The following is a 27,627-nucleotide window of genomic DNA, read 5'->3' as shown; positions in this document are numbered from 1 at the left end:
GTAGCTTTAATTTTTCCAAAAAACAAAATCATTGTTTGAAATAGTTGCCGTTCATGACTTGGTTTCATGATTTACGCTGATAAACCCCTCACTATTTTGCTGTTGTTACACGTGGAATTTTAAACACTAGAAGTGTACTTTTCAGTTACGAGTTTTACAGTAATAATTTGTGCAACTCATAGGTACGGCTGGAGTGGCCTACTGATCTCGCTGTCAATCCCATGGACAACTCACTTTATGTCCTAGAGAACAATGTTATTTTACGGATCACAGAAAACCATCAAGTTAGCATTATTGCTGGACGCCCCATGCACTGCCAGGTTCCTGGTATAGACTACTCTCTTAGCAAACTGGCTATTCATTCTGCACTTGAATCAGCCAGTGCCATTGCCATCTCTCACACAGGAGTTCTTTACATCAGTGAGACAGATGAAAAAAAAATTAATCGGCTACGCCAGGTAACTACCAATGGAGAAATATGCCTTCTTGCAGGGGCAGCTTCAGACTGTGATTGCAAAAATGATGTCAACTGTAATTGCTATTCTGGGGATGATGGGTATGCCACTGATGCCATCTTAAATTCACCATCTTCCTTAGCTGTGGCCCCAGATGGTACCATCTACATAGCTGATCTTGGAAATATCCGCATTAGGGCTGTCAGTAAAAACAGGCCCGTTCTTAATTCTTTTAACCAATATGAAGCTGCATCTCCAGGAGAACAGGAGCTGTATGTCTTCAATGCTGATGGGATTCACCAGTACACTCTCAGCCTTGTTACCGGGGAGTACTTGTACAATTTCACCTATAGCAGCGATAACGATGTCACGGAGGTGATGGACAACAACGGCAACTCCTTGAAGGTCCGCCGGGATGCCAGTGGGATGCCCCGCCATTTACTGATGCCGGATAATCAGATTGTCACGCTGGCTGTTGGCACTAATGGTGGACTCAAGCTAGTCTCAACGCAGACCCTGGAGCTTGGATTAATGACATATAACGGAAACAGTGGTCTCTTAGCAACGAAGAGTGATGAAACAGGATGGACAACATTTTATGAGTAAGAATGTTTTTGGATCTATTAAGCGTACATTTACTTTTCAAATGGTAGTGAGTAGGCCTTAATCTGACCCTACTGAAATTTGTTGTAGGCTTTTCTCTGATACTGAATAAGGCTGTTACATCTCAGTTTAGTATGATACTGGAAATAATTAAGCGGCTTCTTGATTCCATCGGATGGCTGGGTCCTTTGGGTGGGTACCAAACCACCTAAACCCCTGCCTGCAGTTGAGGCTCGTGGGGAAGCTCGCCCACCGCCAGCACGAAGGACTGTGTACCGCACCCAGAAACCCGAGCTAGATTTACCAGACTGGGCCCCTGCTCTTAGGGGGGCCTAAGAGCCCCTAAGAGGGCGGGGGGTGCTCTTAGGCGTCAGCAAGGCTGCAGATAACTCGCATCCAGACCTGGCTCCTGCTGAGCTGCCTCTCTCTAGGAACCCTAATGCTGCAGTTTCTGTTGGAACTCAAATTATATATCTTTCTGTTCAGATTCATATATTACTCATGGTTGTTGAAATGTTGATTAACTTCACTGATTGTTCATTCTTGAGACAAGTGAGGAAATTAGATCCCCAGCTATCCGTCAGGCCCCTGGTGTAACTTCCGTAATTTGCAGATAACCCAAAAGCACACTGGTGCTCGTGAGCATATAGATTAAAAAGACAGAGCTTCCTCTTTAAATGAAATTCTTCAGAGATGAAGTTTAAAAGTATATTACGAATCTAGAAAATCTAGTCAGATTTTTATTAATAGTTATCCTATTCTTAGTAGTTTTATTGCCATCTGTTGATCAAAACAATTTAAAAAATGGAAGCTAAACAATATATGGAAAATATATAGAACTTTTAAGTATGGCAAATCTGATGCTATATACTTTGTTTTAAATACTTAATGATTAATAAATACCATTTCTCAAATTAGTGGGTAGAAAGTATGAATAAGACTTGAGATTTAATTTTAAATTGTAGGCTTATTTTTAAGGTTACAGAATAGCAATGACGCACATCTGTTTTTGTTTATTAATGCATTCATCTTGGCCAGCACTTTCTGTCTTTTTAGAGAAAACGTAAGTAATGCAGGAATAAAAAGAACTGTGTTCAGTCTGCTCAAAATACGTCGCAATCAGCATTGCACATCAGTATTTTGGCCGCAAAGTGTTTCGTTCCCGTACAAAGGAAAGCAGTGCCCTCTCGTGGGCTCCTCCTGGTGCGGCTCTGGAAATTGAACCACGGCGGTTTTTCATGTAGGCTGTGCTTAGAGATGTGGAGGTTTTTTTCTCCTTAATATTTTGCAAAAAGTATTTCTTTACCACACATTAGTTACAAAAATAATCCAGTTATGTGAATGCAGGAAGATATTACCTGCTGATTTCAAGATCAAGTAAAAGCTCACTGTACTAGAGGGTGGTAAAATCCACATTTTGTTGTTGTTTTTTCCCCAATAGCTAGCTCAAGATTCATATCAGAAGTCATATAAAATAGTTATTTCTCAAAACACCAGTAATTAATTGTAGAATATTAATTAGCAAAGTAATTTAAATCTCTGCATGAAAATCAATGAAACATTTAAAAGGTCATCAGCAAGTTGCAGGTTGCAAAACCAGCATAACCAGTGACTGAGAATAACATGAAGTACTAAGTTAGCATTGTTTATTAGAAAAATTGTACTATGATTCTTAAGTAAATACAGAAGGAAGGTGCTTTGATGTTTTACTGAGGTGCATCTGAAAATACAATTTAATGTGTATATAGTGCTGGCATGTTGACTAGACTTTTTTTACAAGATCAAATAAGAAAAGATACGCAACCCTTGTCTCAGTTCAGTGGTAGTTAAGTACCGTATTTAGGTCTAGGTGCTGTCTCAGATGCTTAGTAACTTAGATGAAGCAGCACAAATAACTTACTTTCTCCCAGATTTGTACATACATTCTCATAAACATAGAGCCCATAGATAAGAGGACAGCATTATACATTTTTTTTTCATTAAAAGTGCATTTACTATAGTGCATGTATAAAGTAAGCTATACATGGGTGACTATTTTCTAACCTATCTGGGTTAGAAAAGAAAGCCATAAGATGCCATTCACAAAGACATTAAAAGAAGATATGTGTGTCTATATGTGAATGGAAAACCCTATGTGAAGACCAGAAGTTAGCTATATGCACTGGAGATACTCATTACGGAATACCAGAAAAACAGAGGCATGTCCTTCAGGCTGATCCTAAGCAGCTGACTTACAGTAACTCCTTAATATGCTTTGTCATCTCATGCACCCCACAGTCGAGGGGTTTAGTAGTAAGATTATGAGAATTATTTCAATCAAATTTATAAACCTAAACATAGTAAAAACCCTGTAAGTACCCTGGCCCAGGTTGCCCAGAGAGGTGGTGGATGCCCCATCCCTGGAAACATTCAAGGCCGGGTTGGCCGGGGCTCTGAGCAACCTGATCCGGTTGGAGGTGTCCCTGCTTCTGGCAGGGGGGGTTGGACTGGATGGGCCTTGAAAGGTCCCTTCCCACCCAAACCGTTCTCTGATTCTAAGTTGATATCAATTGAAGACAAAAGAAATACTTAGCCAATGAGAGTTTATGAGGACAACAAAATAGTTTTCTGTGTCATTACATTCATGCATTCATACAGAGATAATCAGTACCCAAATTGTTAATATGGTAGCAGAACTGGAAAAGAAAAAATGTCTTTTAAGAGGTAAAATACTACACAAACTGAAGTTCTCATGAAAAATTTATTTCAGCACAGTTATATCAACCAGGCGTTGAAATGCCATACTGTCTTATTGAGTATTCCTTTCTTTTATCTGAAACTGCACCCTGAAAATGCTCACAGACTTAAATTTGTGCAGTATATCTAGGTATGTGTATATGCAGAGAAATGCATACACGAACTATTTTTACGTGTGTGTGTACACACACTGCATACGTATATTTTATATACAGCGTATGTGTATGTGCACGCAGTTCATTTGCAGTAGGAACAAGCGAGGCTCTTAAATAATGTAACAGCTACCAAGAGGCTCACATGGGATAATTTAAGCTTGGTTTTGGGCATGACGCACAGATATTTGAAGTGGTCCTCAGTGGTATCCCACTTGGTCTTGGGAGCATCCTAAGAGAACACTGCAGTTTTCCTCTTGAATCAGGCAGGTTTTTATAACAGAGAGAAAAGAGAGATATATGTAAATGTATGTGGCTGTGCAGCTTGCCCTGCTCCATGTTAAGTCAGAAGCTGCTGTTACTCTGTTCGGCAGTACTATGGCACTGTCCTAGCTACTCCCACCCACAAGCTGTCAAGCAGTACCGGTCTCAGACCTCAAAGACCAGAATGCTAGCAGTGAAAATGAGTAAGATGTAGAGGTGCCATAATATTGGACATGGGAGAACAGCCTCCAGTGCATTATCAGAAGCCCGCTGGAGGGATGCACAGGTCAGACAGCTGTAGCTATCTGAGAAGATGACAAACAGGCGCTCAGCTGTGTCTCACAGCTGAGCTGTAGCTGTGTGTGTTTGGTGGCCCACCACACGCGATCTGGCAGTGGCCAGCTCAGAGCTGCCAAGCTGTCAGGAGCCATCTCCAGGCTGCAGGCAGAACGGGACAACAGCTTTTGTCTGCCTGGGGCAGTGGTGGTTGGTGTTACCCAGAGCTGTCCTGGGAACTACGGACGTAGAAAGCTTTGCTTCCTTGGGCAGGCTTGGTCACAGTTGGCAGTGTTAGCAAGTCAGTGGTGGGTACAAGGAGATGCTGCTTTTTTTAAGATACTGGGATTAAGAAAGGATCTCTCTCCTTGTAATTTTAGTAGTAGAAAAACTTGGGATGAAACCTTACACTAACTGAAGCCAGTAAGTAAAGCTCAGAAATTTCAGTGTGTCCAGAATCCATCTCATTTGAAGAGCTAAAGATTGCCTCATCAGATCTGGTTCACCTAGTCTGATGCTGTGTCATAGGCTGTGATACGTAGTGGCAGCTTCTGAAGAAGACACCAAGAAGTCCCAGGTTAAGTAGTACATTTTCCATTGCAAAATTTTCTTTTTTTAGTTCATTAGACCTGGGTTCATGTCAGGAAGATGTGTATATAACCATTTAATTCCTATATAGCTTTATTATTCAGATAAATGTCTGGGTGTTGTATTCTACTAAGCACTTGGTCTCACATAATACATAAATTTTTTAAAAATCCCTCAATAATATGTCACTTCTAAATTGTGTAGTGTGTAAAAAGTTTCTGTTTTATTAATTTTAAATTTTTTACCTTTAAGGTATATTTCTTAAATCGGATTTTATTGGTGCAGTGGAGAAAATAGAAATGCCTTCTTTATACATTGGTATTGAGTGTGTGTATATCATTTAAGTAGTGAATTTTTAGTATGTTTAGCCCAAAAACTAAACAGTCTGCAGATCGTCTTAGAGAGAGTACTTTTGTCCGTATCACTGTAAGCGTGTGCATCGCTTGCTTATAAACCCTTTTAATCTCTGCCATTGCTATTTTCAAACAGTGTGACCAGCACTGGGAAATGTGCCCCATGGCAGGGGGCAAAACACTGATTTCTAGAAATAGTATTAGAATATTTTCATTTTTTTGTCTCAGTCTCTGTACCTCCTCATCCGTATTTACTTTTCAGACGGCACTTGCACTTTGAACAGAGATGTTCAGTGTGCAGCCCACAGCAATCCCCAGGAATTTTTCCTGGGTTAATTAAAAACCCAGCAATGTGAAGGACGAGTTTAAATTTAAGTCTCATTTGCATTGCCTAAAATATATTTGCTGATGGGCTATTTCACCAACCATTTTTCTGGATGTTCACCAAGCTCTGCCCAGTCATGCTGAAGCCACTCATAAACTTCTCCAGTTTGTCCTACATAACATTGTCTCTTCTGTACTGGTTGACATTTCTGTTGACTTTGGTAATATTCTGTTCATCACTCTGCTAATCACCAGACATACCAAGTAGTCAATGTGCAGACTCTTAGGGAGTATCTCATTATTAACCTTTGAGATTCTGAAACTGCATTTTTTGTACTTTCTGTTTTTCGTTGCTAGATGGATGCTTGCCTGGATCGCGTTCTTTCCTCATCTGTACTTTATGAGTACTTTTCAATTTTTTTTTTTTTGTGAAGACCTCTATATAGACTTAACCAAACTCTCTTTCATAGATTATCTCAGCATACTACCTTTTATCCAGTATCTTGTTGATATTTTTAAAAAGTTATACATATTTATATGGGTAGAAACTTGTGACTTGTATTGAGAAGAATCATGCTGCTTGATCTTTATTTGATCCTGAACTGCCTGAATGAACCCAGTATATTATTGGTCCCTTTTAGGTCGCGTGATGCTTTGTTTTACTGATTTACTTCTTTGCCTAATACTCCCATTGGTTCCGGTAAGGCTTGTTGCTCCACAGGTGATCTTTTTCCTTTCTTCTCAATAGTCAGTTGAACGGGTGCAGCCATTTGCAATGGATTTGAAAGACATGGTTTATATTTGTATTAGCTGAGGAGCCGGTTTGTGTATTAAGTGGCCTACTTTCTGGTTTCTGGGTGATGTAATTGTAAAAAGTCCTGTTGAAAGCACTTATTTTTTTTCATCTTTACAGCTAACCGCGATGTACAAAGAACTCAGCTAGCTCCGTGATACTAAATGTGCTCCTCTTCTCTTCTGTTACTCTCAGGCAGTGCAATGGATTTACCAGTTCTCTTCCAGGCTTCCTGCTCCCTGGGTTCCTGCGTTCAAAGGATGACCAGTTGGTTTCAATCTCTACCTAAACTTTTCCCTTTAACTACACAGGACATTTTTTCTTGCCTTTCTGCTGTCTGGAAGTACGTGCGCTTTGGTAGCGGCTGGGTGAGAGACTCTTGCACAAGTAGAGAATTGCAGGAAGCAGAGTGTCGGACTGGAATACTGATTTTGTTTCAGGTCCCCATTTCTTGCCCTTAAGATCCAAGGGATTGCTTCTTTAGCATATGTATGCACACAAATACAGCATACTAAAGGAAAGGGAGAAAGAGTATGATTTGATTTCAGGCAGCATTCTTTCTTTCCCTCCTCCTCAGGCTTTATACCTCTTTAAATAAATTTAACTCAATAAACTCATGGAGAGCCCTTTTTACTTCATCTTCTAAGGTATATTCTGAGTGCTGACTGCTGCCCTTTGTGTAACTCCAGCCTATCCTGTGCTTTAACTTCTCATCATCCATCTTTATGAGCCAAAATACTGACCCCAAAATGCAGTTCAATACCACAGATAAGATCTAAATGACATTATTATGTTCTCAAGGTGATGTCTTTTTTAATCTCCGATAGCAAGTTCATTCCTTAATATGTCACTTAAGGCCATACTTAGGAGTTTCCACTAGGTATTCAATTGCAAATGTGCACTGTATGCAATTGTATATTGTAGTATCCATCTTATGTCCACTTCCTTAGAGTGCAACAATTAAAATACAGATGAATTTACTAGTTATAATTGTTTGAGCCAAATATCACTCTGTATGTCCATAATAATGTAGTTAATTTAATAATTTAAAATATGCTAGCCTGAATTTCCACTCATGTAGTTGAGATGAGTATCTCTAAAAATTATTATTTCATCATTATAGACTCTTTCAAGAACAAAGAAATAGGTATAGCCAGGATGTTCTTGAAATTCTGTTTCGTTCTGGGGTTTTTGCACAAATGTGGTGCATTATTAATACATTGGGTATTGAAATGAACATATATCCTCATGCTTTTTTGCTCTCACTAACTTTTCTATTAGCTATGATCATGAAGGGCGTCTGACCAATGTAACACGTCCCACTGGAGTGGTAACTAGCCTTCATCGAGAAATGGAAAAGTCCATTACCATCGACATTGAGAATTCTAATCGGGATGACGATGTCACGGTCATCACAAATCTCTCCTCTGTGGAGGCTTCCTATACAGTTGTTCAAGGTACCAAAGCACACTTCCACATCTCCTAACCACACACACAACTTGAGAAAGCAGTTCGCAAAAGATTTGTGTCGTTAGTACACTCATGAGCAGGGGAAAAGCAATGTAAGGCTTGCAAGAAAAACGCCCATAAAGCTCATTGCTAAAATGACAGGTCTTCAGGACAGGTAAGAGACCTTTCACAATCATGCTTTGTGTCAAATATGTATGGTCGTTATCTGCTGGTGACAGTCCTGCTGCTGCCTCTCAGGTCGGGTTCACTTTACCCACTGGAGTATTTCTCTGTACTTCGCTGCAAAATTGGTTCTGACTTCAGCGCCACAGAGATGCAGTCTGACTGCTGAACGTGGCTGCCTGGGTAGAGATCCTTGTGGAGAGAGAGGCTCAGGTAGCCTCCTCCTATTGGAAGTGAAATCTTCCAAATTTATACTCTATCAATAAATAAAATGGATGATTTGGTGCCACAGTTAGCACTTCCGAGAACAGTATTACAGCCCAGGTGTGGCAGAAGAGATCAGCAACAAAGTGGTTAAATGTTTGCGTAGAGCTTTCCAGCACGGCCCAGGCATTCTATCTGATGAGGTGGAAACAGTCAGTGATCAAAAATAGACTGAAAGGAATTTGGTGAGTGATGGGGTTTTTTTAATTAAGATATAATGTCACTGGAACAAGAACATCATCATCGAACAATAGTCTCCTCCTGACATAAATGTCAACGTTTATAGACTATTACACTGTGACACGTCTGGCTACAAAGACTTTATTTCTCTTACGCCAGATGATTAATTATGTAGATGCTGTCCTGTCAGAAAGATGTGACAGGTGCACACTGTAGCGCTCCATCCTGGCTGAGAAAGGACTTGGCTGTGTCAAACAGCTGGAGAACTGCACGGCCATAGAAGTACGAGATTATTTTTATAACTCTTCTCCAACAGCCAAAAGGCCAGGTGTGCACATCAGGCTAGTGCGCTTGTGGTGGGGTGGCAGGAAGGCAGGCACGTAAAGGACCGTGGCTGCCAGCTTGCATTGCTGGAGCCTCACACCTTGAGGATTTAAAGCCAAACCATAATTCTGCACAAAGCTTCTGCTTGGAGATAGTTTTTAAACAGAGGGAAAGAAAAAGAAGAGGCACTCACTTCTTCCCACTCATAAAGAGTCCAGCAGTTTTTTTTTGTTTGTTTTTGTTTTCTTTTTTGTCCTGGAGTTTAATGGTTTGTTGTTTATCCAGCAGTTCAGTTTTCAGGAGTTTTGTGTTCATATTAGAAATAAATTATGTGGTGGAACATATATCACTGTGCATTTTGATTCACAATTAAGACTAAAGGGAAAATGTAATGAAATAAACACAGTATCTCTCTGCAGGCTCACTGTTACACTACTCTTCTTTACATGAATCAGTAACATCTGTAATTTCCACCATAGTACCACGTAAATGGTAATTGCAGGCTGACTTCATTTAACATCAACAGGAGTGCAATAAAAACCCAATCAAATTAAGCTATATGTTTTCTTTATGACTGGAGTAGCTAAATTATTTTCTTTTCATTATTGCTGTAGATCAAGTGAGGAACAGCTACCAGCTCTGTAATAATGGTACTTTGAGAGTGATGTATGCCAATGGCATGAGCATTAGCTTTCACAGCGAACCTCATGTCCTGGCTGGGACTGTGACTCCCACCATAGGACGATGTAATATTTCTCTACCAATGGAAAATGGTTTAAACTCAATCGAATGGCGTCTGAGGAAGGAACAGATTAAAGGCAAAGTGACTGTGTTTGGAAGAAAGCTCAGGGTAAGTAGAATCTGCCATCATAATAATGATCTTTCCTTCTGCAGGCAGATTAACTTTCTGTTTTGAAGGCCATGTCTTTCCTTTTGACTTGTTAAAAATGTACAGCAATGGGATTGTCTTTGGTATGACAGCCTTTTCTTTATTTGAGAGGTCAGTTAACTGCATGGGATCATCTGATGCAGTCAGCTATAGAAGCTTCATTACTAAAAGTTTTCCAAAAGAGGCTGGTAAAAATACCCAGAATATTGCTGCAAGTCACTCTGCTTCTGGAGGTGAAGGTGGGGGGAAATCCAACCATGCACCGTTTGTAAAAATGCTGTGGCATACTTACCACAGTTAGTCCTGGGGAGCAAACACAATTGCAGCTTGAGCTGTTACGTTCTGCTTCTGTAAAATCCCCCTACAGATTCATTGAGACAGGCATATTGTGTTTATTCCCTTTCCCAAATGGCACAATTGGAAAATAATTGCCATAATTACAAAGTCATAAGCATAGGATAAGACACACACTCAGGTCATGTAATCCATCCCCTGCCAAATTAAAGATCTGCTGCAGCTGAATTAATCCCATTCTGTGTTTAGCTGGCCTGTTTTTCACCCCTTAAGTATCTAAACTTTCACTGGCTGCTTCAGTACATACAGTTTTGGAAGGGCTTTGAGATACTGGGCAGAAAACAAATCTAGCACTGATTGAGTTCTGGTTCTTAAAAATTCTTTCAACGTCATTGGACCTGAGATCATTGTGTGTTCAAGATGATATATTTAATGCAGTATGTGTTTAAAATTATGTAATTAACAAAAAAAAATATAATACTCATGTTAAATTTTGGGGTTTTTTCCTATTGTTTAACATCTAATTCACAGTGTTGAATTAACAAGTCTTTCCTTATTCTCACAAATGCTCAGAGTGCACCTACTGGGGAGAGGGGGAAGGTTAGACAAAAAATGGAATGAAATTAGCAGCTAATCCTTAATGACTAAATTTCATGGCTGTGTAATTGATTTCTGATGTGTTGACCTGCAGAAGTTGATTATAAGTAGAAAATAGATCAGCTCTGCAATTTGACTAGGTGTTCAAAATAACAATAAATAGGACCCTGAAATGAAATTGCTGTAATCCTAACTCTCAATACTAAAAGCTTAATAGAGGTACTTGTGGTAATTAGCTGAAGTTAAATACGTCTTAGAGCTGAAACCTTGCCTGAGATGGGTTTTCTTGCATCATGTTTATGTAAATCAAAACACTGCTTTATCTAGCAACACCTCAACATTTAATTGTCTGGTGTTAGTTCCTGTAACAGTAATCACATATCCATTTAGCTCTTTTAAATGAAAATCACTAAGAGATTATAACAGGTTGAGTGGACTGAAAATGAAATTTGAAAATGAGGGAGAAAGCATAGAATTTATTTGCATCTCATTTATTCGAATCCATCTTTATAAATTGTTTAGTGAATGAAATGGAGCAAGTCTGTTGGAACATTGTGGGGAGCAGGTGGCAGACAGGGGAAGCTGCGGCAGCTGGAACAGCTGTGGCACGGAGAGGTACAGATGGGCAGTCACTGCCGCAGAACTAACGCAGTGCCGGGATGGCCAGTGACAGAGTGTGCAGAGCCATCTATGGAATCCCCAATTCAGAATCAAGTTGTACTGAAAGGGATTGTTATTGTATGGGATTCTCCTCTTGCAAGTACTTACTGGAGGCCATACCCCTTTCCTTCAGTACTTAAAGGGAGGCAGATAAGAAAGATGGGGACAGACTTTTTAGTAGGGCCTCTTGCCATAGGCCAAGGAGTGATGGTTTTTAACTAAGAGAGTAGATTTAGACTAGATATGAGGAAGAATTTTTTTATGATGAGGGTGGTGGAGCACTGGTCCAGGTTGCCCAGAGAGGTGGCGGATGCCCCATCCCTGGAAACGTTCAACGCCAGATTGGCCGGGGCTCTGAGCAACCTGACCTGGTTGGAGATGTCCCTGCTCCTGGCAGGGGGGTTGGACTGGATGGGCTTTGAAGGTCCCTTCCAATGCAAACTATTCCATGATTCTGTGATTCTTCAGGTAGCACTGCTGTGCTCCCCAGCTCTGCTCATCGGTGCTGTAGGCACATCACAGCCATGCGTGTCGGCCTCCGCAAATGTGCCTGGGCAGACTGCATTAAGCCAAGACAGGAAGACCTGCACTTCACTGTTATGTTATCCCACTTAAGTGTCCACTACTATTTTATGCACCACTCTGTCAGTGTCTTGCACTAATTTCAGAGAAAGTCTTGTTAAGATTCCCTTCTGAAGAGTTTTTGTTACAGTGCAGCATCACGTAAGTGATTTTTGTTGCAAGACCTCTACCCAAGGTGCACAGGCCTTGTCCCTACAGCCACGTGTTCAGTAGCAGCTGAGGGAAAACCAGATGTGCACGTGGATAGCGGAACAAAAGAAAAAGCTTGTTAGGTAATCTTTAGTCATGATACTTGTAATAGTGTTATGAGTGTTCCCAGGAAGAGTGGGAGTTAGTCGTTCTGTTTGGGTTTCTATATAATTAATATGACACTACAATTACACTCTCTGGTTTTACTTATTTTACAAATGAAAATGATGTTACTGAATTATCCAAGCAGGTGCTGCTTTATTCTCCAAATGATGTTTGTGTGTGTGTGCAGAGCTCTTGTCTGTGTAATCATTAAAAAAACCCTAATAGTTTAGTTTTCTGTGGCAAAAGAGCCAATAACCTGTATAATGTTGTTGAGAAAAGGGAGGATGCGAGGAGTGACTTTCCTACGTGCAGATTACCGTTGCAGTTACTGTAACAGAGGGGAGAAACCTCAGAAAACCCAGCTGCTTTGTGAAGCTTCAGAAAGTAAAAACAAAACAAAAAGCAAAACCAAACAAACAGAAACCCAAAAGCTAAAATTCAGTTCGTAATTTTTTTAAAGACTTTTTTTTTTCTTTTTAGTAAATCTACCTGTCCTTAAGAAATTTGGATCTTTCAATCATACACTAACCCTTTAATGTTACAGCTAAATCTTTCTGGGAAGTTAAAGCTCTCTTCTGCTTCCCCAAGATCCTGTGAAGGAAAGGTTTTTGATATGTCTCTGTCATCAGGATTGATCCTGCACTTACAAAACTAGAGGAACCAGTTGAGGAAATACTGATGTTGAGTTGGGCTTCCCTGCCTTTGTTTCCATTACAATGGGAGAGCAGAGTATGATTTATTTTGCCAAGATGTTTTTTAAAAAATTTGATTTTCTTTGAATCATAGGAGAAATTGTTGCTGGGATAACCTTTGGGAAAGCCTACAGAAAAGAGCTTTTTCTAATAATTACCCACTGAGGAAAAGCAAGCTATTAAAGAGCTAAATTTTATTAATGGAAAAATTAGGATAATGAGTGATAATTGGAAATAATTATTTCTTTACAAACACAAAATTGAATTAATTTTAAATTTGCTTTCTGTATAACTGAATTCCTACAGAGTTGGTTGGGATGGGATTAGTTTTACCCCGCCAGTGGATATGAATATACCTCAGAATAGCTTGTATGTACTGGAGAAAGGCTCAGGGTTAATTTACATACTGTTTGATGTGCGCTTTAATTTTGAATAAGAGAAAACGTTGCTTAATCAAAGGTACTGCGAAATATAAGCTGACGAACAAATTCCCAGAAACTGATGAATACTTTTTAAGTAGTCTTTGCTCTCCAATTACATCTAATTTAAAGACTTCTACTTTATTAATGATGCATCTACAATTAAATTACTGAAGAAGCTTTATCAGATTACAGCATTAGCCTGAATTCTGTGGCTTAGCCTCCAGTGAATGTATTTATGTATCTCTCATTATAGCACTCTCACTGGAAGCCTCTCCATTTGGCATTCTTACGCTCCTTTGTTTCTGTTTTGCTGTTTTATGTAAAAAAAAAAAAAAAAAAAAATCTGGGACTGAAGCACTTCATGCTGTACTTTGATTTGAAAATTTTAACTGCAAAAATGAAAAAAAAAAATTAACCTAATTATTTAGCACTTTTGTTTCTCAAAACTAGAAGTCCATCTTTACCAGCCTGTATGATCAGGATTCTTAATCAGAAGAAATTAAACCCATCCTAAGTGACCAGGTTGAATACTTGGAAAGTAAATGAAAAAAACATTACATGAATGAATTAATAAGCAGGGTGTTGCAGCTACAGAACCTAAGAAGCTAAACCTCATTGTAGGCATAAAACTATTGTTTCTTGTATTGTTCTTGGAGTCATTGCAGGGAAAAAGGCTAAGAATTACTGATGGCAGAAGTAGAAAAATTACTTCCATGCAAAATAATTCATTTCTTTTCTAAGTGCTGACACTGCACTTTGAGACCTAGGTGTGCAGTACGCCTGTCTGTTTTGACAGTAAGGGAAGCCTTTCTCTGTAAGATTACAGCTCCCATGCTGCAGGGAGATGAGAAATATCCAGTGAAACACTCAAAGTTACATATTTGAATATACTGAGAAATAGAAAGCAAAAAATAGGAAGACGTCCAACACTTTTCAAAAATGTGGGGAAACAGAGTTCTCCATTGTGCATGCTGTTGTCACACTGAAAATCCATGGAGCGTAGTGCTCAGCGCTCACTGATCACAGCCTTCTTTCGTTCAATAGGTTCACGGAAGGAATTTACTGTCCATAGATTACGACCGGAACATCCGCACAGAAAAAATCTATGACGATCACCGGAAATTTACACTGCGGATCATTTACGATCAGCTAGGACGGCCTTTCCTTTGGCTACCTAGCAGCGGTCTGGCTGCTGTCAACGTGTCTTATTTCTTCAACGGGCGCCTGGCCGGGCTGCAGCGCGGTGCCATGAGTGAAAGGACAGATATTGATAAGCAAGGCAGGATCGTATCACGCATGTTTTCAGATGGGAAAGTTTGGAGCTACACCTATCTAGAAAAAGTAGGTGATATTGTTTTACCTTCTGACATTAGCTACCCAGAGACAGTACCATTCAGCTTCACTTTAAGCTCTGTACATAACACACACATACAGACAAATTATCTAAAATTTGACTTATTCCAGCTGTTAAGAATCTCTTTGTATCTGGTCCCGAAATTCCTCATTTTTCAATTAGTAAACTGAATTTGACAAATCTTCAATGGGAAATACTTTGTTCGTGTCTTTTGATAGTTTCCTGAAAGTGGTTAGGCTGCCATATAATGGCATAAACTAACACAAGGAATTGTGCTTAAGACCAAAAATGCATGACTAAACCTGACAAAAGGTTCAGCTAGAAACAGGTGAGTCATCTCTAATCATTATTTATTAAATGAAATTATGGTAATGTGTGTTTACTTAGCCTAATTAAGACAATTCCGTCATAAAAGTATCTTAAATACTTCAAAATTGCATGTTATTTTCCCTCTCCCTTCTTTGAATCTGTTGGTTTAAGCAAGCCAGAGCTGATGTTCTCTGCTTGGTTTCTCACATACTTCACACTAATAGTTGTGAATTACAGCTGCTAACGGAAAGATAAATCAAGTCACTTATTTAACCACTGTGCATCCCTCGGGGGGGGGGGGGGGGGGGGGGAGTCCTACTAAAGGGAGGATAGCTATAGGTTGCTAACCTACACTTTTTCTGGAGTGTCAGCACATTGATTTCCAAGTAACAGGTCCTCTCATCTGGAAATCTGACAATATTCCTGAGTAGGTATTTGCCCCTAACGTCTCTAATTCTCTTTTTATTCATTTAACATTAGTGCCTCTTCAGTAAACTTCTCTTTAATGCTCTCTCAGAGGTCACATGCTGAAAGCTAGGAACTGTGTATTATTTTTTTTCCCCTACAGTCGATGGTACTACTGCTCCAGAGTCAGCGACAGTACATCTTCGAGTACGATTCTTCAGACCGGCTTCATGCTGTTACCATGCCCAGCGTTGCTCGGCATAGCATGTCAACTCACACCTCTATTGGCTACATTAGAAACATTTATAACCCTCCTGAAAGCAACGCATCAGTGATTTTTGATTACAGCGATGATGGGAGGATTTTGAAAACATCATTTTTAGGTACTGGCCGACAAGTCTTCTACAAGTATGGAAAGCTATCCAAATTGTCTGAAATTGTTTATGACAGCACTGCAGTTACTTTTGGATATGATGAAACGACAGGTGTCCTAAAAATGGTGAATTTGCAAAGTGGAGGATTTTCTTGTACAATCCGCTATCGTAAAATCGGCCCACTCGTTGACAAACAAATCTACAGATTCTCTGAAGAAGGTATGGTCAATGCAAGGTTCGATTACACATATCATGATAATAGCTTTCGAATCGCAAGCATCAAACCCATAATAAGTGAGACACCTCTTCCGGTGGATCTTTACCGTTACGATGAGATTTCTGGCAAAGTAGAGCATTTTGGCAAATTTGGAGTTATTTATTATGATATAAACCAAATTATTACTACAGCAGTTATGACACTGAGTAAGCACTTTGATACCCATGGACGTATTAAGGAAGTTCAGTATGAAATGTTCAGATCCCTCATGTACTGGATGACTGTACAATATGACACCATGGGAAGGGTAACCAAAAGAGAACTGAAACTTGGTCCATACGCCAACACAACCAAGTATACCTATGATTACGATGGAGATGGGCAACTGCAAAGCGTAGCAGTAAATGATAGGCCAACCTGGCGTTACAGTTACGATCTGAATGGAAACCTTCATCTCTTGAACCCTGGAAACAGTGTCCGATTGATGCCTCTGCGCTATGACCTAAGAGACAGAATTACGCGCTTAGGTGACATCCCGTACAAAATTGATGATGATGGATTCCTCTGTCAGCGAGGCTCAGATGTATTTGAGTACAACTCCAAAGGACTCTTAACAAGAGCTTACAACAAAGCAAATGGGTGGAGCGTTCAGTACCGTTATGATGGACTTGGCCGAAGGGCTTCCTGTAAGACTAACCTGGGGCATCATCTGCAGTACTTTTATGCTGATCTTCACAATCCAACGAGGGTAACTCATGTCTACAATCATTCCAACTCAGAAATTACCTCTTTGTACTACGATCTGCAAGGCCACCTCTTTGCAATGGAGAGTAGCAGCGGGGAAGAATATTACGTCGCCTCTGATAACACAGGCACTCCATTAGCTGTGTTCAGCATCAATGGCCTCATGATCAAACAGCTTCAGTACACAGCGTATGGGGAGATTTACTATGACTCTAACCCTGATTTCCAGCTCGTTATTGGGTTCCATGGAGGGCTGTATGATCCTTTAACCAAACTCGTCCATTTTACCCAAAGGGACTACGATGTCCTGGCCGGGCGCTGGACATCTCCTGATTACACCATGTGGAAAAACATTGGTAGAGAACCCGCTCCTTTCAATCTATACATGTTCAAGAGTAACAACCCTCTCAGCAATGAACTGAATCTAAAGAATTATGTAACAGGTGAGACTTCATTACACTTTTTTATAAAAACACTACCATTTGGAAGTTAATTTGAGAAAGAAATCAGACTTCTCCTTACTAGGCATTTGCTGAATCCTCCCATCAGGGTTGAGCCATGTTCTTTTTTGTGCTGTGAAGAGGCCTGGCTAGTCCTGATTCTTTGATACTGCTCCTCCCCCAATGCAGGGCGCTGTAAGAGAAGCCAAAAAGAATTATAGAGGGGGGAATTTTTTTTTTTTAAATTGCCTAAATATTTAATTTCAGCATAGTGCTCTTCTTATTGAACTAGTACTGTATTAAGATGTATTGATTCTAATTGTATATAAAGAAAAATGAAGTCACCTACAGGAATCACTGGCAGGTTAGTTGAAGAATCGGGAACCAGAACCGCTCAGCATCTCCTCCCTTCAGGGCGACTTTAAAATTAACTGCTGATTGAGCCCATGGGCACATTATGAATGAGCACCAGGCATGGATTTAATTAAAACTCTTTTTCCCATTTAACTTTTAATATGCAAACAGTCTTTAGTCTTTAAAACAAAAATTTTGATGTTTTTTAAAATCATTTCATCCTGAAAGACTAAGAAATTTTACGGAATGCGTAGAGCTGAGAAAGAGAAACAATAAAGTAGTTTTGATCATATATGTTAGAATTTGGTAAAACTTATAACCTCTTCTTAATTAGTAATAATTTTTCACTTGGTAAGATCACACAGTATTGAACTAGCTGCTGGTAATTTCTAAAAAGAAAGGTAATTAATTTGTCTTCAGGAAAAGCTTTTTTGAGAATTGAATATGTGGTATACAATACTTAGAGCAGTGATATCGTTTTTTTTAAATGAGCTGTCTTAATTTTAGCGGTATTTTGAATTTCAAAATACGTGTCCATTTCCTTCAAAGAAAATCATAACAAGTTTCACTAGTACACTGGGATCTAACTGTATGTGTAACATACGTAGGTTCTACGCAACTACTTTGCAATTTGAAGATAGTTTGAAAATATTGGTGACTGAAATTACCTTGGGATCAAATTCTGTCATCATAAATCCAACAAAATTCCTATTTTTATCTACCATTGTTTGATTTAGGTTTATGGTGTCATCTTACAGTATTTTGCTACATTCTGAAATGGCATTCATTTAATTTATCCATCCAGTGGGTGAAATCCAGGAAGATGCATTGCATTTTGGCATAGCACACACCTTGTAGTCTGTAAAAATACTTCATTGCTGATGAAAATATTTGTTGCTGTATGGATGAAACAGATTATCTTGCGCAGGAAGTGATTACGGTTGCACCTTGGTTTTCGTAGTTTTAAAAAAAACCCAACCAGAAAACAAAAAAAATGCCTTCCCCCTACCCCTAATCCATTTTTACTCTTAACCCCTGACACTGCTTTATTTGTTGGTTTTGCAAAGAGGAATTCCTGTAGCAAGTACAGTGCTGCAAAGCACAGTAGCTAAGGAAAATCATAACTGCTTTGTATATAGGTCCTCCGCTATTGTGCAGAATTAGGGCAACTGAAGTGAATTGTTTTGGAGGTAGCATTATACCATAAAATAAATTAAAGTCTTAAAAAGGAGCACTAACCCTATGCTGTGCCAAAGCTAAAGCACATACACACAAATATCTGTAGAAGTACAGTATTTTGGTACTTATCTTAGTGTCAGAATGGCTAAGAAAAGATTAATTTTGCTGTCAAATATCCACAACCAAGAATACACTTTTTATGCCGTAACATTACCTCTGCTAAAAATTGGGGGAAAACAAAACTAAAGCCTTTGCACCAGCAAGCAGGTGCCGTGTTGTGACTGAGGGTGTCCCAGAGGTCTGTGCGGAGAGGCGGGCGCTCTGCAGGCGCTCCGCATGCCTGTGGGCAGTAAGCAGAGCCCGCTGCGCGCCTGCCTGCTGCGGGCACCGTGCCTGCGGTGGGCTCCATTCGGCCAGCGACCCTTGTGTTGAGCATGCCTTGCCACAGTCACATCTCTTGTCAGACATGGAGTTTGGCTCAGGTGAAGAAGTGGAAATAGCAGTACCGGGAGCCATCGTAGGCCAGCGAGGGGAGGTGCCACTGGAAGAGACAGGAGAGATTTTTAAGCAAAAATGGTCATGAACGTAGGTCCAAATCAAATGAGAAGTGCCCATGCTCTCACACTGCTTAGAAAAGCGAGACAGAAAACAAAAATGTAGAACAAGGTCATAGCTAAAATACATAATTAGTTCTTAGTATCTGCTGAGTGAGAATTTAGTTATTAATTTAGTTACTTAGCTTTTTCAGCTGGATATGAAGACAGAGTTTTACTGGTCAAACCCAGAGCTGGAACTTCCTGAAGCTCACCCCAGAGCTGCGCCGTCGCCCTCCCGCACAGCTCCCCCTTTTCTGCACTGGGCCTGGAGGGATGGGGAGGATATTCTTGGCACCTAAATTTAGACATCTGAATTACAAGTCTAGCTTCTCACTGCATTTAATGGAGCCTCCCGAGACCTGGTGACAGCTAATGAAAATAGGACATGGAAGAGAAGCCACGTGTTTTCCCACAGGACTTTGCAGATGTTTTTAGTACCAACCTAATAAAACATAACTTCACAATCCAGTTTATCGGTTACGATAGCCACATCAAAAGGTGTCGGAGACAGGACAAGTATGGCATACAGTAAAGTGTTCGGATAATGCACGTGCTGTAACGGAAAAAGAATGAAAGAGGTGGTATATCCCTGATGAACTATTTAAAGTACGTTTAAAGCACTATTTCCTGTGCCTGTTCATGGTAGATTACTACAATTCTGTAAAGTGCCACGCTGTAATATAAATTATGAGTTCCACTGCTAATTGAAATTAAGGAGGTCAAGGATGGATTTCCTAAATTTGTGGATTTTTTGTATTTATTGCACACATTTATTTCTCACTTGTCTGCTTACTTTTGATTTTTAGATGTCAAAAGCTGGTTGGTGATGTTTGGATTTCAACTTAGCAACATTATTCCTGGTTTCCCTAGAGCAAAAATGTACTTTGTGTCACCGCCTTACGAGCTGTCTGAGAGTCAAGCGTGTGAAAATGGCCAGGTAGGCAGAAATACGAGGTTATTTTTCTTGATAAATTTGTCCCACTCTATGAATAGAACTGTTGGCTCTTCCGTAGTTACAGTAGAAGGCCAAGTGTTTATTTCAGTGTAAAATGAAGGGAGTATAGCTAGATTTTATACTAATGAACATAGGTCTTTCTTGCCAGCCTTCGTTGTTATCATAATTATAGTGTCATTAGTTTGTCTTTTATTGAGTTCTGCCTTGATTAACAAGTTGTAACTCGATTAACGTGATTAGCAATGACAAAGGGAGGAAATTTATCATGCGTTGTACCTTTGGTAAAACCATCCCAGTAACATATGTGTTGCAATAAACTTAGCTTCGTACTTGCTGTACTGCTAAGAAAAGGTTCTACTTCTCACCCTGTAATTAGCTTTCTCGTCATTTTTTTCTGATGCTTTCCATAGTTACAGGCTTTGGTTTGCTACTCCAGTGAGCTTCAGTTAGAGTGTTCATACTTACTTGTCAGATTAAGGGTGGTAAATGGTATATGCTTTCCATCTTTATCATAAATTCTGACCCATTTAGTAAACTTGAAAAGAGTACGAGGCCAATTCCAAACGTGGTCTTTGCTAGGCTTACTTCACAGTTGTGGAAATACAACTGAAATGATCATAGAAACCTAAACATACCGCTTTCACAGGCTTCTAATTCATTTGAGAATCTAAATCCTCTCTTCAGGAATTGCTTTGGTTTTTGGAGCCCAAATCTCATCTATTTTCGAAAAGGCTTCCATTCATAAGCATCTTAGTCATATATACTGGTTGAAATCTCTGGGCAAATGTGTCCAGAAGTTAAGTGCCATCTTTTAATAGATTGATCCTGTTTGATTTAAGCTCTGATGAAAATTGTGCTAGACTTGGGTCCTACTTATTCTTGTAACGGACATTATATAATTTGCCAAAGTTGAGATTTGTGGTACGTATATGCTACAAAGGGTGATTAATGAGAAGTATTTGGTATTACTGACAGCAAAATAATTTGCCAAATGAGTATTTACCTGATTCTGAATGGGATATGTATGGGGTGGGTAACTGAGGATGGTCTTCCCACAGCATAGACTCTTTCACTGCACGGCTTTGCTTTGGAAAAAAAAAAAAACAAAGCAAAGCTTAATATTGGTCTCTGAAATGAGTATTTTCAGATCTGTATCTTCTTTGGTGTTTTTTGTTTTGTTTTCCCCAGCTAATTACAGGAGTTCAGCAGACGACAGAAAGACACAACCAAGCTTTCATGGCTCTTGAGGGACAGGTCATATCTAAAAGATTACATGCCACTGTTAGAGAAAAAGCAGGTCACTGGTTTGCAACAACCACTCCTATCATTGGGAAAGGAATCATGTTTGCTGTGAAGGAAGGCCGTGTAACCACTGGCATTTCCAGCATAGCCACAGACGATAGCAGAAAGATTGCCTCTGTCCTTAACAGTGCCCACTACCTGGAAAAAATGCACTACAGCATCGAGGGGAAGGACACCCATTACTTTGTCAAGATTGGCTCGGCTGACAGCGACCTGGTCACCCTCGCGATGACCAGCGGGCGGAAGGTCCTGGAGAGCGGAGTCAACGTCACCGTCTCCCAGCCCACTCTCCTCGTCAATGGGAGGACTCGAAGGTTTACGAATATTGAGTTTCAGTGTTCCACCCTGCTGATCAACATCCGCTACGGACTGACCCCCGACACGCTGGACGAGGAGAAGGCGAGAGTGTTAGACCAGGCTCGGCAGCGAGCCCTGGGATCAGCCTGGGCCAAAGAGCAGCAGAAGGCACGGGATGGTCGAGACGGCAGCCGCGTATGGACAGACGGAGAGAAGCAGCAGCTTCTGAACACGGGAAGGGTTCAAGGTTACGAGGGATATTATGTCCTGCCTGTGGAGCAGTACCCAGAGCTAGCAGACAGTAGCAGCAACATCCAGTTTTTAAGACAGAATGAAATGGGAAAGAGGTAACAAATTAACCTGCTGTCATCCTTTGCTGGATGAATCAGTAGTCATAACTGTTATCTCCTCTCCTAAGGAGATGAAGACCTAAATGGGGGCACTAGGCTGAGCTACTTTGGGATAGTAAGTGGCAAAAAAGCTCATATTTTTTGAGTTAAATGCTACTGTTCAAGTGATTAAAAACCACATCCTGAAGTGGACTAAAGCCAGACTGAAAACTCTAACCATACAAATTAAAAAGTACCCCTGAAATATTACCCACTTGTTCTGGGTCTAAAGAAAAACAAAAAGAAGGCCTCGTATTGTATTACCTCACTCCATTCACACGTGAGCAAACTAAGAAATCCAAGTGGGCCACTTTCACTGACCAGCTGATGAAACACAGATGATTCAGACTGCTTGTTTGATAAATATCCAAGAGGTTTTCATTTAAAGCAAAACACAGGTGCATTTAAAACATGACTTTGGGGTGATTTGTGTGTAGCAGCTGGAGGACAATGAGAATGCAAGTGAGAACGCACTGGAAATAGTAAAGAAAAATACATTTAAAAATTATAAAACCACACTTGCACTCTGACCCTCCACTTGTCTGGCCTGAAGCTTAACTTACTCAAAGCGGGCAGAGTGTAAAGTTACATTCAAAATGGTGGCTATAAATCACTACAAATAAATTTCATACTCTGTTTGTCTTTGAAGATTTCCATTGTGGACAGTATAACACAGTTACAGGGTGTAGTCTGTTTAGATTCAGTAGTTTGTTGGTATCAGTTCCAGTAGAGCTGTGGGCATTGTGTTACACTATTGCAAATGGGCACCACGTCAGATCACCCTGTACATACATCAGCCAGAAAGGCACAATCACTGTTTCAGATTTAAAAATTATTAGTGTGTTTGTTTGGTCGAGAAACTGAGACAATCACATTACAGTCACCACAAAAGAAAAAAAAAAAAGTCTAATAAGAACTTTGGTACAAGAACTTTTTTGTAATATACATGTATGAATTGTTCATTGAGTTTTTATATTAATTTTAATTTGCTGCTAAGCAAAGACTAGAGACAGGCAAAGATAATTTATGGCAAAGTGTTTAAATTGTTTATACATAAATAAAGTCTCTAAAACTCCTGTGAATTACTTGTCTTCCATTGTGAAATCTTTTAAAAATGAAAAAATACTCCGTCTCACTGTCGCCTAATACACACAGCATCTTTTGAAATGGCTGTTGCACTGTGGATTCTACAGTGAGCCACTCCTTTGATCTCTGGGTAAGCAGTCCTACGTACACACCACCTGAAAGTCTGGTTAGGACACAGCAGAAAATTGGTAAATGCTACAGAAATTGTCTCTCTGCGCCTCACGACTAGCAACCCTCAAACTGTCACATTTCAACCCTAGAATTAGTTTAATTGCACTAAAGTAACTTCCAAACAGTTTGAAAATGCAGTAACGTGATATTAAATGGAACGTGGGAGGCTGTGCTGTGAGCCAGGAGGCCTCCATGAAATCTGTCGTCTTTGGGAGAGTGCTTATTTCTACCACATTTAAAAACTGGAGGTAAGATCAAAGACCCTCTCCTAAGCAAACAGTCACTCCTGATGATGTTAAAAGGGAACTGTCCATCAGCCAGAGCCCTGCTGCTTTTATCTTGTTTAAGGATGTAGCCAGGGAGCTCTACTTAATTTTGAGAACAGTTTTGCTTTTGGGGTTTCAATTGAGGGTTTTAATGATTCATGATATCAGCAGAGACGCTCGAGTTGATGATGGGCATTAATTCTCTCCGGGGCGTTGTTCAAGCAGAATGGTTCAGCGGCTGTGTTGTTTAACACCGTAGAGCACTCAGAAAGTGCAGCTAGGTTTTGCTGTGCAAAGCAGAGCCATCCCGTTCTGGCTGGAGCCTTACACCAATGTGCTTGCCCCGTGCAGCACACGCGCTGGAACCCCAGGCCCTGTTACTCGTCCTCTGAAGGATGGCTCTGAGCACATTTTCAGATGAAGGTCCTGTATGTCCATCACCACAGATATTTTTCTATGCTGATGGACTTGAACTGCTGTTATTTTATCAGGCTGTTGTTTACAAGTTAAACCTCTTAAAGAAATGTTGTTGCTCTTTTTTTTTTATGGACGCATAAAACATGAACTCACAAGGTGGAGACACTTCTCGTTATCACAGCTTCTCTGGATTACCCTTGCTGTGTACTGGTAAGCTGCTTAGGTCATTTTTTGGCATTGAGTGATTGTTGCAGTTGAGAGGGTTGAAATGAAAGCCTGTTGCACAGTCACCTTTATTTTGTTGCTAGTGTCCTAAAGCTGAAACTCTTCAGAATTAGAGCTTCCACCACTTTACTTTATCCCTCTGCAAAAGGAAACTTAATTAAACTAAAGGTGAAGTACCCTGTTTAATATTAATTGCAACAGGAAGAGATGTGACAGGTTGCAGGGGATGCAATCGGAAAGATGAGGCTCCTTGTCCAGCTCCTTTGCAAATAATGTATACGTCATCAGGATGTTCTTAAACAGAGCTTTTGAAAGTGGTCCAGTCATGCTAGCAAAATAGAGACCATTTAGCCAGAACTCTTTTTTTCCAGAACATGTGCACAACCTGGCACACATGGAAAGCCCCAGCTTGAGCTCTTAGATTCAACGAGCTGTTGTGCTGGACCTGACGGGTCATTCCCAGCGTTACCTCTCGCCACTACGCTTTCTTTGTGCTTCGGTACAGGATCCCTGCTGCATTTAACAGTGTATCTAAGTGGGCAAACTCTCCCAACCTGCCTTTTTGGCAAGTAAACCACAGTATGTCCTGTTACGTAGAAAACCCTTATGTAGTATATCAAAGAGATTGAAAGTGTTGCTGTATTTTGTATTTATGACAGAGAGCTAGATGCTCTCACATCTGGAAAAATAGCTGGCTTTTAGAGGCTTTTCACGTAACGAACGGGGGGATAACTGAACTGATATGACTATGGCCAAGCATTAATTGCCACCTCTCCTCTGGTCCCATCTGAGTTTCCCCTGTTTCTTGAGGGATCTTTTTCTAACTGACTTGAGCATAAGCGGGGGTGTCTGCAGAGTGAACACAAATCCAAGAATAAGCTTCTGTTTGAAGCTAGAACCAGATGGAGAATCAGCATTAGAGTACATTTCCTTTCTTCCTGTTGGATTGCCATAACTGAAGGAATTTGGTATTTAAAACCTTTCATTGCAGCTTGAAAAAAAAAAAACCTGTTTTGCTTTCTGACTTAGCCCAAAGCCTGGGACTTTGTGAGCGTAGGTGCGTGTCTCAGCACACTCTGCTCCTCACAACCACCGGTGTTGTGCCTCTCGAGGTTGCACTCCACAGAATTTTGGCTGCATGATCGCAGTTTGGCCCATGAAACGCTCAGAGGTACTGGCCTGTGCCCCCTTGCACTGCCTTGCCCACGCCAGTTCCCCAGTAGTCCCATGTTAGCCTGCCTTAGTGACCTTGGTGTGCCCCAAATAAAAGCACCAACAGATGCTTTCATGAGCATCTCATCTCGAATGAGATGCTCTCATTCATTCTCTCATGGGAATGAATGGGGAAGGAAGCATTTAGACCCTATTGGGTGGGGGTTTTTTCTTTGCTACCTGGAGCGCAAGGGCTGACACATGCATATAATGCTGGGCTCTGAGAATGCACAGAGCCAGTCTGAAACGTGCATGGGAGCCTGGCTCTGGCATTGTTAGTTTGCACCTCCTGTCCCTTGGGTACTGTAGCTTCTCAGAGTTTCCTGCCAAAAATGAATGTGCCAACAGCATTCTGCGTCTGTAGAAAGCCCCCGACCTTCATACAGCACAGCCGCATCCTTGCAGTAAGAGCAAAAGAGCCAGACATCCCTCCTCTGCACTGGACGTGACCATAGCACCTCCTCCCAAGGCGCTCTCGTGTTTATTGGTCAAGAGTTTCCTGTGCAAACAGTATTCAGCCTTCCCTGGGAATCCAAGTAAAGGACATCAGAATGGAGTGCCACTGAATAATCTGCTTTGTGTCATAATTTCTGCCAGGTGGACTTTTGCTGACAGTCTTGCAAACACTTCTGAAGCACTCAGTGATGATCAAACATGCGAATATGTTTGACACTCAGCTTTGAGGCTACAGCCTTAGGAAATTCAAATGGTAAAGTTTCTGTCACCCTCTCGCACTGTCCTCTGTTCATCTGGTGATCTTGCATGAGAACCACATGTTAAGGGCAGTCATGTACTCGGGTGGCCTTTATTTTAACTGTGCATCTGTTCAAAGGTGAGACTTTACAAACTACAGTAGGATGGCCTCACAGGTCCTACACCAGACAAATGTTAAGCACAAGGCCCTTAATCTCAGGAAATACAGATTTTACCTGGAAGACAAGACCTTCTCTAGCCTTTTCTGCTTCTGCCTAACCCAACGCAGCAGTGCTGGGCAGATCCAGAGTCACAGTCACAAACTGTGTGTCTGCAGCAGCACCTGACAGGGACTACCTGTGCCAGCAGGAAAAGCAAGTGCTAGTTATCAAGCAGCTGAGACTGGGTCACACAGCAGCCATCACAACATGCATTGCAGTGCCCTCACAACTGGCCCATCGCACTAATGGGCTAAATTGGTAATTTTAATCTCAGCTGACTAAGAGCTCACTATGTCAGCTCAGCCTCCCCACTACCACAAATTAAAAAAAAAAAAAAAGAGAGGTGGAAGGAGCAGTGTGATGTGCTCAGGTACCCAAGTCAGACATTCAGCCAGATGACCCAGGCAGGGAAACAGCTTGGCAGAGAAGGCAGGGGACTGGACCCTGCCAGCCTCTCCCGCATGTTGTTTGGGTGGCTGCCTGCAAGTACCCTGCACACTGCAGGCCAGTCAACCTCTGCGACCCAAGAGCCACTTCTTGACTGGGGAATGTGGGGTTTGCGTCAAGGCAAGAGTCAGTGCCCCAGCAGATGCCATGTGCCCACCCACGCGCTTCAGTTCAGCTGCAGCTCAGCAGGTGCCACCAGCCCTGCCCAGACTTCCCCACACCTCCTGCAGCAGGAGTGGGGTGTTCCTCTTTCCAGAAGGTCTACAGTAGCTCTTCAAAATACCTATCTAATGTAACAGGTTGGGCTTTCCCTTATTCCCTTGCTCGTTAAAATATTTGTGTAGTGTCTTAGCCTCTACCAAAGATTTAATGATTCTGGGGTTAGAGTTAGGCTACTTCTGTGGTGCTTATGAGCCAAGGAGAGGGAAAAAAAGCAAGTAATAAAGTAAAATGTGGTAAAAACACCATGGGAGACAGCCGTGTGCCAACTTTCAGAGAGACGCAAGTGAATGCAGCCAATTTATATATCCTTACAAATCATACTTAGAATGGAAGTGGCAGTTAAGCCATCATGAGTACAGAAGGTGGCAGGCAGTATAC

General features: G+C 40.9%; 1 protein-coding gene across 2 annotated transcripts in view; it reads left to right on the top strand.

The window, feature by feature from the left end:
* Positions 1-23,371, top strand: part of TENM2 (teneurin transmembrane protein 2) — a 514,050-nt gene extending 490,679 nt beyond the window's left edge. For both annotated transcript variants that reach the window (XM_086758660.1, XM_086758659.1), the window contains 7 exons: positions 183-1,057; positions 7,826-8,001; positions 9,559-9,794; positions 14,419-14,715; positions 15,606-17,220; positions 20,153-20,283; positions 21,490-23,371. In XM_086758660.1, the coding sequence (XP_086614786.1) occupies positions 183-1,057; positions 7,826-8,001; positions 9,559-9,794; positions 14,419-14,715; positions 15,606-17,220; positions 20,153-20,283; positions 21,490-22,251 (4,092 nt within the window). In that variant the 3' untranslated portion in view covers positions 22,252-23,371. The remainder of the gene's footprint in view (positions 1-182; positions 1,058-7,825; positions 8,002-9,558; positions 9,795-14,418; positions 14,716-15,605; positions 17,221-20,152; positions 20,284-21,489) is intronic.
* Positions 23,372-27,627: the final 4,256 nt, after the last annotated feature.

The sequence above is a fragment of the Chlamydotis macqueenii genome, chromosome 14, assembly GCF_036417535.1.
Source record: "Chlamydotis macqueenii isolate bChlMac1 chromosome 14, bChlMac1.mat, whole genome shotgun sequence".
NCBI classification, from domain to species: Eukaryota; Metazoa; Chordata; class Aves; order Otidiformes; family Otididae; genus Chlamydotis; species Chlamydotis macqueenii.
The sequence above is the reverse complement of the archived record's forward strand: the minus strand, read 5'-3'. Positions and strand labels throughout refer to the sequence as shown.